This window comes from Notechis scutatus, chromosome 1 (assembly GCF_049901735.1).
Source record: "Notechis scutatus isolate UNSWTSFEM ecotype Mainland chromosome 1, rNotScu1.2, whole genome shotgun sequence".
Classification (NCBI taxonomy): Eukaryota; Metazoa; Chordata; class Lepidosauria; order Squamata; family Elapidae; genus Notechis; species Notechis scutatus.
Genome location: NC_142009.1, coordinates 100612510 through 100630053, shown reverse-complemented (window position 1 = coordinate 100630053; position 17544 = coordinate 100612510). Strand labels below are relative to the sequence as shown.

Genomic DNA, 17544 nt, shown 5'->3' with positions numbered 1-17544 from the left:
AATATAAAAAGGTTACCTTTATTTTCCAGTATGAAGGATGAAATTATGTGATCCCATTCTTCATTTTTTGTATCCAACAATACCAAGACAAGATCAAACCTGCTAAGAAGAGGGCTTCCAAGGGCTATGTTGACAGAGATGGATTCATTAGTGTCATATTGGCCCTTTGGATTGGTTGCTGCCAAAATTGTGGTCCTTGTATTTAGTTTGCACACTAAACTGAAAGAAAAAAAGAGGATGGCATTAATATTAAATAGAACTGAACTCTTTATAAATGATTTTTTAATTGTTACTTGTAGAACATCTTTCATTCTAAATTTATTCTTCATTATGGGATCCCAAAGCTTTCCATTTATTTCATGTGAACTGAACAATTTGGATGATAGTACAAGTCTCGGGAAAAGGCTTCCGGATTATAACAAAGTACAATTTGTATGAGTTTGGCAAGCCAAACATATAGGTGATGGACGACAACAATCCTATTTTGACTAGAAGCAACAACACTACACATTTCAAAATGGTGTTGGGTTGCTAAACACTTTCTGATCTAATTAATAAAACAGTTTTTAAAAAGCGAGAAGAATGAATTATCTGGAAAACTAATACTGAATGTGAAAACTCTAAATTTTGTCAGGTCCCAATCACAATGAATTGAATTCTTCTCTTGATTTGCTTCAATCTACATAGCTATTCCCTGACCAGCCTCACCATGTAATCTTCCCCAGGAGACCCTCTTTGTTTAATCCAAACCAGATTATCCTGATACTTGATAAACTACGACTCACATCCAAACTTTCATTTCCACTGATATATGCCACTTATAAATACAGCTACTGTATTCTTATTTGATGCACTGTAAACACATATGCCTCTTAAAATTATTGTGCTTGAAGAATGAACATACAAACAGTCTGACTTTGTAGTAAGAGTTTCTATGACAGCTCTTGAATACAGTACACTTTTGCCTTCCTTAATTTGTTTGACCTTGACCCCAGATTTGTTTTCAAAGAACCAGAAAGATATTTTTCTCCTAGTAGTCATAGCATAACCCTTGTTGCAGGCAGCCAGGCAGCTGTTCTAAATCTGATTTAGGTTTGATCTATTTCTAGTTGGTGCCATCTTACTTCACATATTGAATGGGAACAAATACTGCACCAACCATCTTAGCTTTCTTATTTGTAACAGTACGCAACATGGGAAAAGCATTTTGACTTGAAGCCAGTATCAACAGAGATTCAAAAAGGAAATGAGAGTTGACCCCTTTGCATAATGCCATAAAGATTGCTAAATATGGAAGGGAAAATTTGGAACTCCGGAATACATACTTGGAATGGAAAAAAGGTTCTAAAATTCCATTGGCAGCATCAAACAAGTTTCATTGCGCTCCTAACTTAAAATGGATTTCCATTTTTGCTGAAAATAGTATCCAGTAATGGTTATTTCAAGTCCGTGTTTATGATCAGACTTACATTGGACAAGGGTGATGTAAACATAAAACCAAAGTGCATTATTTTCTCATGCATCCAGCTTTTATACATGTCCAGAAAGCTTTGCTGCAAATTTTAACAATTCATTGTGGTAATCTATAACAGGAGATGGGAAAAAATGAGAGCTAATAGCTAATCAAAAGCTGCTTCTTCTTCACCTGGCAATTTAAAAAAATGTTGGAAGGGTGTTAAAATGCAGTAATACACTCAAGATATCAGGGGCTGTGAAAGAGCTTTGGAGCTGCATAGTGCCCACTGTAATCTCTGGGCTGGATTGCAATCTATAACATCCCTATACAATCCACCTAGATAGGTCGTGACTTGTAACATCCTTATAGAACACACTGCTTTTAAATTGAAGTTAAATTATGTTGTCTCTGATCTCAGCAGTAAAATTGAAAATGTTTAATTAATTCACAGGGTGTGTCAAATTTTTCAACTTTCAATGTGCAAAAGTTGTGATGTGCCTTGGGGATTGTAAAGACATTTGGGTTGTTTTAATGTAATTTAAATGTGCTATCTTTTTAACATTTTGTTTCATTTAGTCTGCCATTTCTCCAAGGCATGTTTCTTCTTCCATCCTGTCCGTTTTATCCTCTGTGAGGCTGGTGAGATGGACAGATATGGACTGAAGCTGGCTTATCCAAAAAAGCTTCATAATTAAATGGGGAGCTGAGTCTGGATCTTTCAGGCTTAGTTTGTACCCTCAAAGCACTTCATCACACAGGCAATCCTACATTAGCACAAGGATCAATAAGTTTTAAAAGTAGTACAGCTGCAATCTTAACATTTTAAACATACTTACCCAGCCTTGGCAACACTGATGGTTTGCTGCTCCATAGCCTCATGGATGCTTGTCCTGTCATGTTCCTTAATGCTGTTAAACTCATCTATGCAGCAGAGGCCTCCATCGGCCAGGACCAGTGCACCAGCCTCCAAATTCCATTCTCCAGAGTCTTTCACAGCAGTTACGGTCAGACCTTCAGAACAAAATCTTCCCTGTAAAAGCTTGTACTACAGCTGCTGTTTTAAAAATGCATTTGAAAGCAGAGTGTCTATGGAGATTCTGTCACCCAGGTCACGGTTGTCCCAAAGGACAGCTTTTTTCAAGAGGCAACTGGACTTTCTTGGGTTTTTTTGGAAGACATTTCACTTCTCATCCAAGAGGCCATCTATGTCAAAATTGAACAGCCCTCTCTCAACAGAGGGGGGGGGGGGATATCAGATCATCTATCTCTGGTCTACAACACAGTCTTTTCAACAGTTCCAAGAAGGCTCCACACCCATCTGCACCACTCGGGTGACCCTGATGACACAGATAAACCTCCAGGTGGCCTCATCGATTCTCTAAAAGAATGCAAAGGACCAACTGTCTCTGCAAGGAGTATAAATCCTTCCATTCCCTGCCATCCAGGCGGAGCAGAAGAAGCTTCTTGGATGAGAAATAAAATGTCTTCCAAGAAAAACAAGGGAGTCTAGTCGCTTCTGAAAAAAACATCTTTAAAAGCGGAGTATTCTTCCTCTGAGTGTCCTCTCAATGTGACTTTCCAAAGCCCATAATGCTTAAACCACAGGAACCTAAAAGCTTTACTAATTCTAGTGAACACAAATTTGACACTATTGACATCCGCATTGTTAACCAAGGAACTTTGTTACTGATCCTCACGAAAATTCTGTACTTTTAAGCAGATCACAACTAAAAAGCTAATCACATATGCATTTTAAAAAAAATGTATGAAATTTGGTTAAAATATACACAAGACAAATTAAAGCAAAATTACAGTATTTATTTTGTACATTTACCATTTTAAACATGAAGCCACTCTACTGGTATTAGAAGGCCCTACTCCTTTTTAAATACATCATTGATAGTTCATCACATGGAAACTATCACCACTTTTACAGTTCATCACATGGAAAATAAGACACTTTTATTTCTTAAAGGGGATTAACATTTGATTTTAACTAGAACAGAAAAAATATTTTCATATTCACAGTGCTCTGGCAATTTGTTTTTCAGTCTGCTGATTTAAAAGTACAGATTTAGTGCTGTTCTATTTGTTTTGCTGCAGAGGTAAAATTGTTTTTTATTTCTAATACTGTACAGAAGAAGTACTGTTCCCTACTTCACCATTTTTCCAGATCTTCATTTTTCCTTATCTTCTAGAATTTGAAAGCCAGCATCGCTATTTGCTGAGAAATTTGAGAGTTGAAGTCCATATATCGGTAACTAGTGTATACCCAAGCTGGAAAAGGCTAAAAAATTGACAATATTAAACTGCTGCAACTTTAATATGTTTAAATATATACTTATAGGTTTGCTTTGGGGCAAAAGGAAACTCAAACCCAGCCACACTAGTAAAACCAAGATTCGTTCCTAACAATGGAACAATACCACCAGAAAAAAACTGACAATTTAACTGCACAAGTCACAGCATAAAGATTTTCTCCAGAAATGTATGAACCAGAGTGGCTTTTGATCTACACAGTACTGGTGCATTTCAATGGCTAGGACCAATCAATGATAGACCACTAGAATTCTGAAATAGTCACAATTTCTGGATGTTTCTGAAAGGCAGCATCACAATGAAGTTTACTGCATCAGTTTGAAATGTGATCAGACCACCAATCACATGCATAGGGTTATGAAAGAAACGCTACAAATAGGAAAACACTCTTTTTTTTATTATAAAAGTTTCATTTAAGTTTTCACAAAATATATAAATACAAATAAAATATTTTTGAGAACAGCGTGGCCCCGGGTTATCACTTCTCCATGCAGACATAAACTCAATACATATTTATCTTATACATTGTAATCCATATCTTATAACTATTTTCGCAACAGCTTTTTTCAATAGCTTTTCCCTTTCTTGCCTTATTTTAAATTATCTCATTCCTTTCTTAATTCAATTACATATCTTTTTCTAATTTTTAAAATCTTTCTAATCAATGTTTTTATACTTTCGTCTGTCCTGTTTACAATTTCATATTATCTTTTCTCATAAAACAAATTTTCCCCTGTAATTACTAGACTGGAGTGTAACACCTTTGTATGTTTTTTTCAAATCTTGTTTAAAAATTTAAGTTACTACCTTTACAGTTATAACGTTCATTTTTTAACCTCTATTTTATAACACGTACCTATTTTCAATTGAATTCTGCTTGGTATGTTCTCTTAAAAATACACACTAAATTCTTAAAAAAAAAAGTATGTGTGTGTGTGTGTGTGTGTGTGTGTGTGTGTGTATATGTATGTATGTATGTATATATATATATATATATATATATATATATATATATATATATATATATATATATATATATATATATAATGTGTGTGTGTGTGTGTGTGTAAATATGTATAACAATAGTAAATGGAATAATTATTCTATTCAAGTACAGCTCTGCCATTAATATTAATAACAATCTTTTACATTTCTATTTCTTTTAACAAACATTACCTAGTAATATCAGTTGTCTTAATCATCTATATTTCATATTTTACTTTATTATTGTCGTTAAATAAAAAACAAAACAATAGCTATTAACAGTAGTCAATAAAATTCTTATTCTTATTCAAATTCATCTTGTAAACTGATAAAAATCTTCCATGTTTCTTTTCAGTTTTTTTAAGTTTCTTTTTAAATCATTGAGAGCCTTATTCTCTTTACAAACAAATATTCCATTACACATCAATACCATTTTTTTCTATCACTTTAATCATCTAAACCAGGGGTGTCCAACCTTGGCAACTTTAAGACTTGTGGACTTCAACTCCCAGAATTCCTCAGCCAGCAATGCTGGCTGAGGAATTCTGGGAGTTGAAGTCCACAAGTCTTAAAGTTGCCAAGGTTGGACACCCCTGATCTAAACCAGTGGTTCCCAAAGTGGGCAGTACCGCCCCCGGGGGGGCGGTGGGATGCCTTAGGGAGGCGCTAAGGTGCTAAGACGCGGCAGGGGGTGTTTGAGGCGCCGGCCCTGCAGGTTCACTCATTAACTTTAGCACCGCTCCAGAGCTGGTGCCTCCAATGAAGAAACGGAGGCACGTTACATGCCGCCACGGCCACGTTCGATGCGCCGCCCCCCTGACGTGTCTTAGTGCCCCTCTGCTGGCCCCCTTGGGGACGCTAAGAAGTGGCAGGTGGGGCATTCGAGGCGCCGGTCTTGCAGGTTCACCCATTGACTATAGCACCACTCCGGAGCCAGCGCCTCCAATGCGGAAGCAGTGGCACGTTATGTGCCGCCGCGGCAGCATTCAATGCACCTTCCCCTGCCACCTCTTAATGTCCCCAAGGGGGACGGCAGAGGGGCGCTAAGAGGCAGCAGGGGGCGTTCGAGACACCAGCCGGCCCTGCAGGTTCACCCATTGAGGCGCCGGCTCCAGAGCGGTGCTACAGTCAATGGGTGAACCTGCAGGGCCGGCGCCTCGAACGCCCCCCTGCCACCTCTTAGCATCCCCAAGGGGGCCAGCAGAAGGGCGCTAAGAGGCGGCAGGGGGGCGGCGCATCGAACGCGGCCGTGGCGGCATGTAACGCGCCACGTATACTGAAGAGCATTTGCACCAAGACAAATTCCTTGTGTGCCCGTCCAATAAATAATTCTATTCTATTCTCTCAATTAAAACCGAGCCACTTTTTACGCAAAATAAAAGACGTCCGGCGTGGGGGGGGCGGGGAGACGGAAACGAGGGAGACTCCTTTTCTTGAGGCGGCAAGCACCCTCGACCAGGCCTGGAGCTCACGCCCCCTTCTCTCCAGCGAAGTCCCCGCGGGCTCTTCCGCGGCGAAAGCCGGCGCCGAGCCCGGCAGGTGGAGCGCCAGCGAAGCTTCGGCATTCCGCTCCAGCCACGGAGCCCTTCTTGCTCTCTCAGGGAAACCTCGGCAGCGGGAGGAGGGTCACGGCTCCGCCCGTAGCCAATCCGGGCCCGCGCTGCCATTTAACCGAGGAGAATGGGCTGGAGTTTGGTGGAGTAGCGAAAGCTGCAAAGCAGCGCGGAGCGCTCTCGGGGTAGGGGAAAAAAAAGGAGAGAGGCACACAACGCCAGCACTCGCCCGGCCGATGCCTCCGCTGAAGGCGGCGGGAGCAGCAGACGGGAGAGCCAGCGGCGAAGTTTCCTAACTCGCCTCTCCATCCCCGGCCGGCGTGCGTCTCCCGCGCGAGGCACTTTCCCGGGCGCCAGGAGGAACACGCTCCGACTATTGTTTGCGGGTCCTCTCCCCGCGCTTCCTTCCCCCACCCCTCCCCTCCCCTCCCGCCCAATATGGCAAAGGTTCAGGTGAACAACGTCGTGGTGCTGGACAACCCTTCCCCTTTCTACAACCCCTTCCAGTTCGAAATCACCTTCGAGTGCATAGAGGACCTCTCCGAAGGTGAGTCCCCGCCGATGCTCCCTTTTTTTCTGGGGCTTCCAGGCTTAAACTTTGCAAAGGCCTCGGCAGGCGGGAGCGTCTTCCCGCGGGGGAGCGGGAAGGGTTCCGCCCGGTGGGTGGCCGGGCTGCCTGGAGGAGGCGACCTGGCGGCGCTCAGGGTTTCCCCTCCGCCGCGCGGCTCGGGGTCAGGCGCGAGCGCCCGCGAGAAAAAAAGGAAGCCGCAAGTTGCTGGGAAGTTGCTCGGGTGCTGGGAGCAGCCATGTTGCCGCCGTCGTGGTGAGCGGCTCGTCGGGCGCGTACGCGAGGAGGAGGGCTTTTAAAGTGCCGCCCGAGCAGGAGCAGGACCGCCGAGCCGGGAAACGGGGCACCAAGGCAGGGCAAGGCTCCACCAGCAGCGGCCTAGCTTTAGGTTGGCTTGGATGCCCCTGAGCGCGGTTTGCTGTTTGTTTTCTCCTGGGACTCGCGATTGGAAAGCGTGGAAAGTAGCGAAATAAAATCACCGAGTCAGTTCAAGCCTTGCAAACTGAGACTTAACTGGCGGGCAAAGAGCTCCTTTCCTTGCCTTCTCTTCCCCCTCGAGCGGAGGAAATGGTGTTGGAGAATTGCTTGCTGTAATTCGAAATTGAAACTTCAATTACCTTCCCCACCCAACTAATTTTCAGTAAGTGCCACTGACTTCAGCATTTGGTTGTAAGCTTGATTTGATCGAAGCTAAGTATTAGGGTTTTTTGTTTTCAAGTTCAAAGAGATGGTGGTTTGGAAGGGGTTTTGTTACTGTTGGGGGGGGGTGGAGCTTGGAAGACCAAAATTTTGAACGTTTTATTTAAAAGTCTTTTTTCTCCAATGTAGATTTGGAATGGAAAATCATTTATGTGGGCTCAGCAGAAAGTGAGGAATTCGATCAAGTTTTAGATTCAGTATTAGTAGGGCCTGTTCCTGCAGGAAGACACATGTTTGTATTTCAGGTAAGTCTGTTCTTAAATACTGCACAATAGTTGCTCTTCTAAATTATTTGGGGGTAAATAGGAGGCAGGAATATTTCTTATGTTTACTTTGGTTACACATATTACTAATGCTTACTGAGTTTACACATATCAGGGTAAAAATATAATAGAATTTTTTTTTCATGATCAAATGTCGCCAATTCATTGGTTAAATGTAACTGAAATTCAGAGCTGTTGTATATTTAAAAGAGTTTCCAAACTTAAGAGATTAAGCCAAGGTTAGATAACTATCTTTACCTGACATCTAATTTAAATCATATATGTGCCTGTGAACAATAAGTGACCCAGAGGAAAAATAATTGCTGAAGAACAGAAGAGCCCATAGTGGAGTAGAATAGATGTTTTCACAAGTCACATTTAAATAACAAATTCAAACCTGATCCTTGAATGCAGTGGCCTAACCTGTACTGAGGCGTAATAATACCTATTACTTGAAGTAACATTCTAGAGGAAAGCATTTATTTGAAGATAAGCAATGGGTGGAAATTAAGGACAGAATCAATCTAGGAGAAATTTCGTGACAGTTAAAACAATCAGTGGAACGACTTGTCCCCAGGAGTTATGGGTGCACTAAACACTGGAAGTTTTTAAGAAGAGATTGGACAATTATTTGTCTGAAATGGTATAGGATTTTCTGCTTGAATAGGAGGCTGGACTAAAGACCTCCAAGGTTCCTTCCAACTCTTATTCTGTTAAATATTTCTATTCTGTTAAGATAACCCCCCTTTTATCTGATCTCCAGAGGTCAAAGAATGGTAAATCTCTCAAAATGGGTTATTCCCCCCCGCCAACTATGGTGGGCAAAGGAAGCCACCCATTTGTTTTATCTTTCTCTGATTCTAAGTGAGCCACTTTGTTTATTGAACAGGAGAGGCAGGAGAAGAGATAGTTGCAAAAGTAGCCAAGATATCAGTGGATCACAAATGAATCAGGGCCGCCCAGGTTTTCTACAATTGTCCAGCACCATGGCTAGTACCAGACAGGAGAATATTTTATTCATTAAGATCCCATTAAGAGGTGCTGCTCTTTATAGGAACTGCTTTGCTGCTGGAAGAAATAATAAGCAAGGCCTATTGGTAGATTTCTAAGTTCTGCAGCTTCCGAGTGGAAATCAACTTTCAGAAAGACTAAATACAATAATTATTTAAGGCATTAAGTCCCTGAGTTAGTTGGTTCCACTTTGGACTAAATTTTTGATTGGCTTTTATTTTTTTACTGGTAGTTTCTAAGTATTATTGGAGGTTCTCTAGAATCAGAGATGGGGAGCACAGTTAGCTAAAGAAGTATGAGCATCTAATTTTATCTTGTAGTGGTTGGGTTTGTATTAACTATTGTTTGTTGAACAAATCGCATTACTTATCTTCCTAACATATAACTTAAAAAAACACATTGCAAAATCTGTAAGTACGCATACTGGTATATCTTTAAAAATGAATCCCAAGATGCTTCTACCACCATCCTTCATGTTGGTTTTACTCCGCATTGCCAATAAAAATAGAACTTTTTCTTGTATGATTTTGTCCAAAACTCTTTCAATTAGCAGAAATTGCTAATTCCTATCAATTAGCAGAAATTGGAAGCAATTTTAAATGCAGTGTATTTGCTCCTGAAGGAATATTCTACTTCAGAAGTGAAAGGAAACTTCTTTTAAATGCACTTTTATAAAAGAGCTGAATGAGAATGAGTTGCTATTTAAAAATGCATGTCATATAGCATTCATATCTTTTTTGGAGTGGGAGAGAACTGGAAGAGTCAGGAATATTTTTAAACTTCAACATAAAGTGATCAGGTTCATTCAAGATAAATATTTAGTGTGAAGTGAAGAGGGCATGATATTTTAAAATTTAAGTGGCATTTGTCAGTTTACATTAGCTAGACTTTAAACTATAATTTTAAAACACTGTTATGATATATGACAATACATATTGCCCTGGAACCTGATTGTAATGTACTTTAGTTGTATGATCGAAGCTTGAAAAACTTTTTAAAGATGTATCACTTCAAATGTGTTTCCCTCTCTCTCTCTCTCTCTCTGTGTGTGTGTGTGTGTGTGTGTGTGTGTGTGTGTGTGAATGAATATGAAATTTAGTTGGAGGACTCAATCTAATTTTAAAAGTTGCCTTTGAGATAAGGGATTAAGTAAGTAACTTCTTAATTAAATGCTTTGATTATTGCCATATGTATGCTTACTTGGTGGTGGTATTCAAAAAATCTAAGATAAAAGGCTAGTAATATACCTAAGTCTTCTAAAAATTAACTTGAAATATGATATGATCCCAGGAAATGAAATAATGATAGTTTGAAATCTAAATTATGAAACTTGATTAATACTTTTCCCTTTTACTTTTTACTATAGGCAGATGCTCCTAATCCAGGACTTATTCCTGATGCAGATGCTGTAGGTGTAACAGTTGTCTTAATCACCTGCACTTACAGAGGTCAAGAATTTATCAGAGTTGGGTATTATGTAAACAATGAATATACTGAAACAGAATTGAGGGAAAACCCTCCAGTAAAGCCAGACTTTTCTAAGGTAGGCTATAATATACTGAGTAAATTCTCCATTTTTAAAAACTACAGCAAACTAAAATAGAATTGGTTAATCAACATTGCTTAAAAATAAGCCACAGTTAATAGGTAAATATTAAGCAGCTTTTGGTAATCTATTAGTGATAATGCTGCATTTTGTACCTCTGGGGTCATTCCTTCTTCCAGGATGAGCCAAGGGAATGTTGGTAGATCAGCGAGGATAGCCCCCTCCCCCAAAATTTGCCCTTAGTCTCTTACATTATACTGTGCAAAAAGAACTTGAGAAAACATTCCTCCAAACTGGAGACTTACAAACTGTTCTGGGCACTGAGTATTTTAATCATTCATCATTCAGTGAGCATCAGGCAGTATCAGCTCTGGCTTGAAACCAGAGTCAGCAGGGAAAAGGCAGGCTGGTGAGGTAGAGCTGTCAAAGGTGGGTGAGGGCCTTGTGTGCTGGTAGGGACTGGAATTAAGATTCTAAATCCATTTGCCACAAATCCATCCTTGTTGGTTTAGAGTACAAGAGGGAAAGTTCCTTGGTGCAGAGTAATTGAAAGAACATAAAGGGAACAAAGCTGTTGCACAGGTAGGAGTTGCAAAGAGAAGAACAAGAGGCACCCGCCTTGTTTTACCTGCTCTTTAAAACTCTTCCAAGATTTGTTTTAAGGGAAACCCAAATCAATCTCCAGGTTTCCTGCAAGGAGACCTATGTGGTCTACTTTATTTGTTCTGTGTGTAGAAGAAAGCATATTCTTGTTGTGTGCACTTGTACTCTAAACCAACAAGGATGGATTTGTGGCAAACGGAGTTTGAATCTTAATTCTACTCACAAATGACAAACTTGAGCATATACTGGTATACTCAGAAAACTCTCATTACTTCATATTTAGTTTATAGGTAGACCTCAACTTAATGACCTTAACGAGTTTAACAATGTCTCAAAGTTATGAGTTTAAGACTTCTGGACTTCAACTCCCAGAACTCCTGAGCTAACATGATTGGAGGGGGAATTCTGGGAGTTGAAGTCCACAAGTCTTAAAGCTGTCTAGTTTGAAGACCCTCACCCTAGAACATAAATCAACTCATGTTAGTCTAGGAATGCATGTAAATATCCATATGTTCTTTTGTAGAGTAAATATCTCCTTAGCCTAGTGACAGATGCTACTTATTAACAGTTTATAGCAGAAAGCACCATAATGGAGCAGATTTTAAGCCTGGCCATATGATTTCTGAGTAGCTTAAAGGGGCTTCATTTTGGGAGGATTTTTTTTATTCACTGCAGGCTGATCATAAAAATTTCCTCCTTTTACCTAGACTTTGCTGTAAATTTAGTATTTCACTTTGCAGAACAAAAATGTCCCGATTCTATTTATGTTACCCTTATTGAAAGGAAGCGTGTATTGGATGTATTATTTGGTATTTATACAATGTTAATATCTATAGGTAATCCTTTAGTGACTGCTAGTTCAGCAACTGTTTGAACTTACAGTTGCATTGAACGGATGGTACTTATGACCAGTCCTTGAAGTTCTGATCATTGCAATGACTCCAAGGTCTCGTGACCCCAAGGTCTCATGATCACAGTTAGTGGTCTTTGGCAGCTTCCTACAAGCAATGTCAATGGAGAAACTTGCAAGAGGTCCCGCAAATGGGGATTATATGACATCCTTGCTTAACTACCCATTGTGTTCATAAAGTTTTTTCATCATTAATTGAACTGATACAGGTAGAGTGAATTCCTACTGGGGAAAAAAAGTTAACCTGCTTATTTTTGTAGATCTGAACCACAAATTTAACCTTTAGTGAAAACACAAGGGGAACAAAGGGCATTGTCTTTAGAGCAAAAGAGAGGGTTGTTTCTCTGCTACCCACATTTGCACCAGTTGATTTTTATTTTATCGAGGAGCAGAATGTAGAAGAATAAGCCTGTTTTGAATAGTGTGCCTTTTGATGTTTAAACAACTATATTATTTTTCTTAACCTTGGCCTTTCCTGGTTTATATAGTGCACATCATCTAATACAAAAGGAAGTCTTCCCTTATGAATATACATCTTCTAAAACATTAATCTTTCTGCTTTCTAGCTCCAGAGGAATATTTTGGCATCCAATCCCAGAGTCACAAGATTCCATATTAATTGGGAGGACAACACTGAAAAACTGACAGATGCCGAGAGCAGTAACCCAAACCTCCAGTCACTCCTTTCTACAGATGCCCTGCCTTCAGCCTCAAAAGGGTGGCCAACATCTGAAAACTCTCTAAATGTCATGTTGGAATCTCATATGGACTGCATGTGACCTTCTGCGCCCATGTTATATGTTGAGCTCTAAGCACACACAGTACACAGAACACAACCATCACAGAAACTTTTTCTTTGGGATTACATATTAAACAAATGTGAAAATTGCTTAAAGAACACACACCCTGTAGAAAGTTTATAAGGAAAAGTATTTGAGTGGATGTATAAATAAAACTATTTTTAAGTAACTGCCTGAGTTTTTTTAATCTAGTGTTAGAGCTTATTACCCATATGTATAAAGATATGCAAACTAGGCGTAGGCAGGGATGATAGACGTTTACATGTTTTTAATTGTAAATTATAGATGGGGTTTAGTGAAGCTGATTTATAAGCTTAGCTTGAATGCAATGATCTTTTTATGCTTTGAGAATCATAAAGTGTGAATAGAAGGTTTGAGTGTGAATTGTATGCATAGTGGGCAGAGCTGGCCCAAACAAAAGGTGGCAGCTACCTGCAAACTGCAAGTGATAATTAAGATTCATGTGAGATCAGTCTAATGCAACTTAATATCACTTATCAGTGACAACAGTGTCATATGCAGGCTGCCAAAGGGGCCTTGGCTGGACAGGTGCCATTGCACACTTGTCAGATTATGATGGCTACCTCAAATGTGACCAACTAGTAAAACTTCAAGCCTGTCAAGCTTTAAGCTCCCAAGCGATCTTGGAAAAGGCACAGCTGCTACTGGAAGTGTATAATACAGGGGTGTCAAAACTTGTGTTGTCATGGCAGTGTCACGTGATGTATTGCAACTTTTTTAACCTCTTCGCTAAACGGCATGAGCATGGCCAGCGTGTGACATATCTGGCCTATGGGCTGCAAGTTTGACAGCCCTGGTATACCTCAAACCAGAAATAGAGGATTACAATACCATTAGCTGGTCAAGGTACTCCAGACTTTTTCTCTATTGAGGTGGCAAATGTTATAGGAATTCATGGTTTAAGAAACAAGCCCCAAAATCTTCATAAGTACAGTACAATTACCAACAAGGATGCTGTTCTTTAACTTATAACTATTGGCCTCATCTCTCATTCTAAGCAGCTAAGCAGCTAAACACAGTGCATTAGAAATTTACTATGACTCCAAATGCCGAGGCAGCTTTGTTGCTGGTTTTTAGATGAAAGATTTACGTATAGTTGGTAGAATGTAGGACTTGCAAAGAGAAAAGGTGTGTACGTGATGAATGTGACTCCTAGATGATGCCATTCATATTTAAGGGTATATTAGTGTGTGAATCTATATTGGTGTATTATTATTACATTAGTTGCTTGAGACTATTGGTTAGTAATATGGGGCACATCAAAATTGTCCCTATCTGGCTATGTGTATATTTTTGTGTGCATGTGCACGCCTGCCTTTTAAATCCTGGTAACTGCTTGCGCATGTCACTGCAGATTTTTCGGTAAGGCTTCAGAAATGGCTTATCATTGCCTTACATCCTCAGGATTGAAAATGACTGGCCAAAAGTCATGTTGGATTAGAACGCCTGGACTCCCATTTTCCAGCCTGGTGCCTTAACTACTACACCAAGCTGCCCCTCTTGGCTAATCTTAGAACACTCCTATTTCTTGAAAAGTTCCTTTCCCTTCAGATAGAAGAAAGTGCTATAAATACTATGGCCTGAAATTCTGCTTGCATGGAGTCTCTAGGCAAGGACTGACAGGAGTCTAGAGATGGCCAGATTTCTGGGGCTCACTTTCTGTTCTTTTTAGCTTTTTATTGTTATCTAATTTCCAAAAAAAGTTTGCAATGCATATTATAGATTTTCTAGGTGAATACTCTTAAGAGGTAACAAGACCAAAGGAAAGTGAAGATTCAAAATGGCTACATTTGATACGAACTGTTGTATCTGAAGCTCAGGACTCAGTATGTATCATTGGGTCTGCCATACATCTCATTATTTTCCATGTAACTTACTCTTCTATAAAATTTAGCAGTGTGAAGAAAGAGGAAGTGCTATATAACTTCTCCTCACACCACTATTGGAGGGCTGCTGCCAGTTCAGACTGGTTCTAGCCAACCGGTCGTTCTGACGGTCAGCTGGTCCCGCCCGCCGGCCCTATCCTGTCCTATATTTCCATCTTTTTCAGCTCAGCTGATTTGCGTGGCACAGTGGATTACCGCACCTCAGTCTACTTACCGGGCCACAATCTAACCAAATTCAGGCTTGACACTGATTGTCAAGAATTACTGATTTAATAATCAGCTCAAGAATTGGTCAGTTGTCAGTCAACTGATAATGAAGTCCAGGCTAACATCAGTTGCACATGCTATTATTCTGCAGGGGACTTTGGTACTTATTGAATTACCGGTAGGAATTTACATTCCTAGATAGCCTCATAGGTTTACTCAGTTCTCCATCATTTTAAATAACTATCTACTAAGAGGTCTGTTACAGAGCTTTAGCAGACATGTAGGGTTTTTCATAATCTACTCCCAATACATTAGAGATTCAGACAATTTCATCAGTTTATCTTTTGGAACAATCCTAGATCATACTGTCCCTTCCTGAGCCTCCATCTTCTCTTCAAGTGCCAGGATTTTCTCTTCTTTTTGGCACCAAGAGAGAATCACTTTTAATATAAGTGGGCCTTAGCAACTACACACCTGACTTTTGATGACTCTGTCCACATATCTCTTAAGGTTATGGTTTGGGTACAAAGACCCTTGTCTGCTAGACAACCAACAATTTCTGTATTGGACTTTACCTTTATTCTTTGTTGTTTGACTATATGAAGACTATATCCATTCCTCTAGATGAAAATGGAGAAAACTGTGGAGCTTAGTAGTTTCTTCTGTTCACATGTCAGCTATTAGAAATTCCCAAGTAAGACTAACTTTCACAAGAAAAATTCCACCATTTACCCCCATTATTCCTAGATCGTCCTTCCCCAATCCAAATACCCTCAACTTGGGTGAACTTCAACTCTTGGTTTTTTAGTGGGGATTACTAGGAGCAGTCAGTGGAAAAGAAGCTCTGCTTTATGCATGTAATTTCCAAAACTTTGAGAGATTATTTAATGATGCTTAGAAAATCCATTGGAAGACTACCACCTCCTAAGTAAAACTTGATTTATAATGCATCTGGTCGGCTCCTAGTCCAATTCTTTCTGAGTAGCAGTGTATTTCCAATGTCTCCTAATTTCTACTGCCTGAATCCCCCCCCCATTACTTTGGAGAACTTGGCCTTGAATATATTATTCTGCCCCTGATACTTTGATAGGTTTCTCCCATCATTCTTGTATTTGGGTTTTTAAAATATGTTAAGACATGGGAATACATTATCAGAGAAAAACTGCCATCATTAACTCAGGGTTGCTGAACTGGAAAATTGAAGGCCCTGCAAAGGTGAGGCTAGAATACATGGGTTGTTTTCTCTTGTTTAGAAATGAAAGTTCTCTTCCTGAGCTACCAAATAGTGCTATACTGATTATGCACAGAAGCACTCCTTAATTACAAGCTAACTTGAAGATGCATTACTGGACTGGGTACATCTGCCCTGCATTACAATTCAAATATAATTCAAGGAGCATCCTTTGTCTGTCATCTGCCTCCCCGAACATAAATCACAGAAATAGGAACAGTTTTCTTCTGCATGGAGAAAAGAACTGCCTAGAGCTGCACTTTTGCCTGCCATCAGCACCAGCCTCTCCATCATAGCATTTGCAGCCAACCGTGGAACAAGAGATGACATATTAGATCACAGGAATATCTGGGCTTGCTGAATGTGGAGGAAGCTAGGCAAGGGTTTTGGAGATCTACCAACATCATTTGGGTGATGATAAAAAAGAGGGGGGTTGTGAACCACTGGTGGGGGCATGAACCACAGCAGGAACAAATGTGACAGGGACAACTGTGGTTGTCAACAGTGAGACAAGAAGATTGTCTGTACTAGTCTGTGTAAAATTTTCAGCAGCATCTTCATATTAGTGGAGAATTTGGGAAATCTTACTCTTAGCAATAACACTTAGACTTATATACTCCTTCACAGTGCTTTACACCCACCTCTAAGTGGTTTACAGAATCAGCATATTGTCCCCAACAATCTGGATCTTCATTTTACCAACCTCGGAAGGAATGGAAGGCTGAGTCAACTTTGAACCTTGTGAGATTCGAACTGCCAAATTGCAGGCAGTTGGCAGTCAGCAGAAATAACCTGCAGTACTTCATTCTAATTACTGTGCCACAGAGGCTCTTACCCATTTTCTAAAAATTGATATTCATGCAGCATTATTTACCTGCACTTGTAGATCCAATTCCTGCTGTAAGTACAGATCGTGGAGTAATCTTTGCTGCATATTTCAGAAATTGAGATTTACCAGTACCGGGGTCTCCAACCAATAAAAGATGTGATTCACCTGGAGGTAGAGTAAAGATGCCCATGTTTTCTACAGACCAAATTTTAGATGAATATTATATTGAAGAAATATAAAAAGCAGAAATATAAGCCCATCTATAGTCCATAATTTGTAGGGAAAGCATGGAAATTTATTTAAATGAATCACCTTTTCTTTTTCATACTCAGATTACTGCATGACCTTACTGATCATTAATACATGCATTTTTAATTCAATTGTAATATGGGAAAAGGTAAATGTAAAACTATGATTAAAATGGCAAAATTGTCCATCCTTTTAATATTTTGCAAAATCATTTGCTGACAATCATTTCTAAAGAGCAAAGTACAAAAACAAACAAGAGTTGACAAAACAACTCTTATTCAGAACAGAACAGATTACCTTAATTTCCAAAAAGCCTTTCTGGATATTCTACACCAATATAGAAATGATACCATTATTTCAAAGATAAGTTTTTAAATTTATTTATTTATAGGCATATAAACAAAATGCA

At 39.7% G+C, this 17544-nt stretch overlaps 2 protein-coding genes across 2 annotated transcripts in view; one reads left to right on the top strand and one right to left on the bottom strand.

Moving 5' to 3' along the window:
* MCM9 (minichromosome maintenance 9 homologous recombination repair factor) overlaps positions 1–17544 on the bottom strand; it is a 39944-nt gene that overhangs the window by 13455 nt on the left and 8945 nt on the right. Inside the window, exons 7-9 of the mRNA XM_087972728.1 lie at positions 16932–17051; positions 2293–2467; positions 17–219 (exon numbers count right to left, since the gene is read on the bottom strand). Of these exons, the coding sequence (XP_087828854.1) occupies positions 17–219; positions 2293–2467; positions 16932–17051 (498 nt within the window). The remainder of the gene's footprint in view (positions 1–16; positions 220–2292; positions 2468–16931; positions 17052–17544) is intronic.
* On the top strand, positions 6249–12881 carry ASF1A (anti-silencing function 1A histone chaperone). Its single transcript, XM_026666048.2, has 4 exons — positions 6249–6859; positions 7709–7824; positions 10220–10396; positions 12479–12881. The coding sequence occupies exons 1-4, from the start codon at positions 6751–6753 to the stop codon at positions 12689–12691; spliced, it is 615 nt and encodes a 204-aa protein (XP_026521833.1). The 5' UTR covers positions 6249–6750; the 3' UTR covers positions 12692–12881.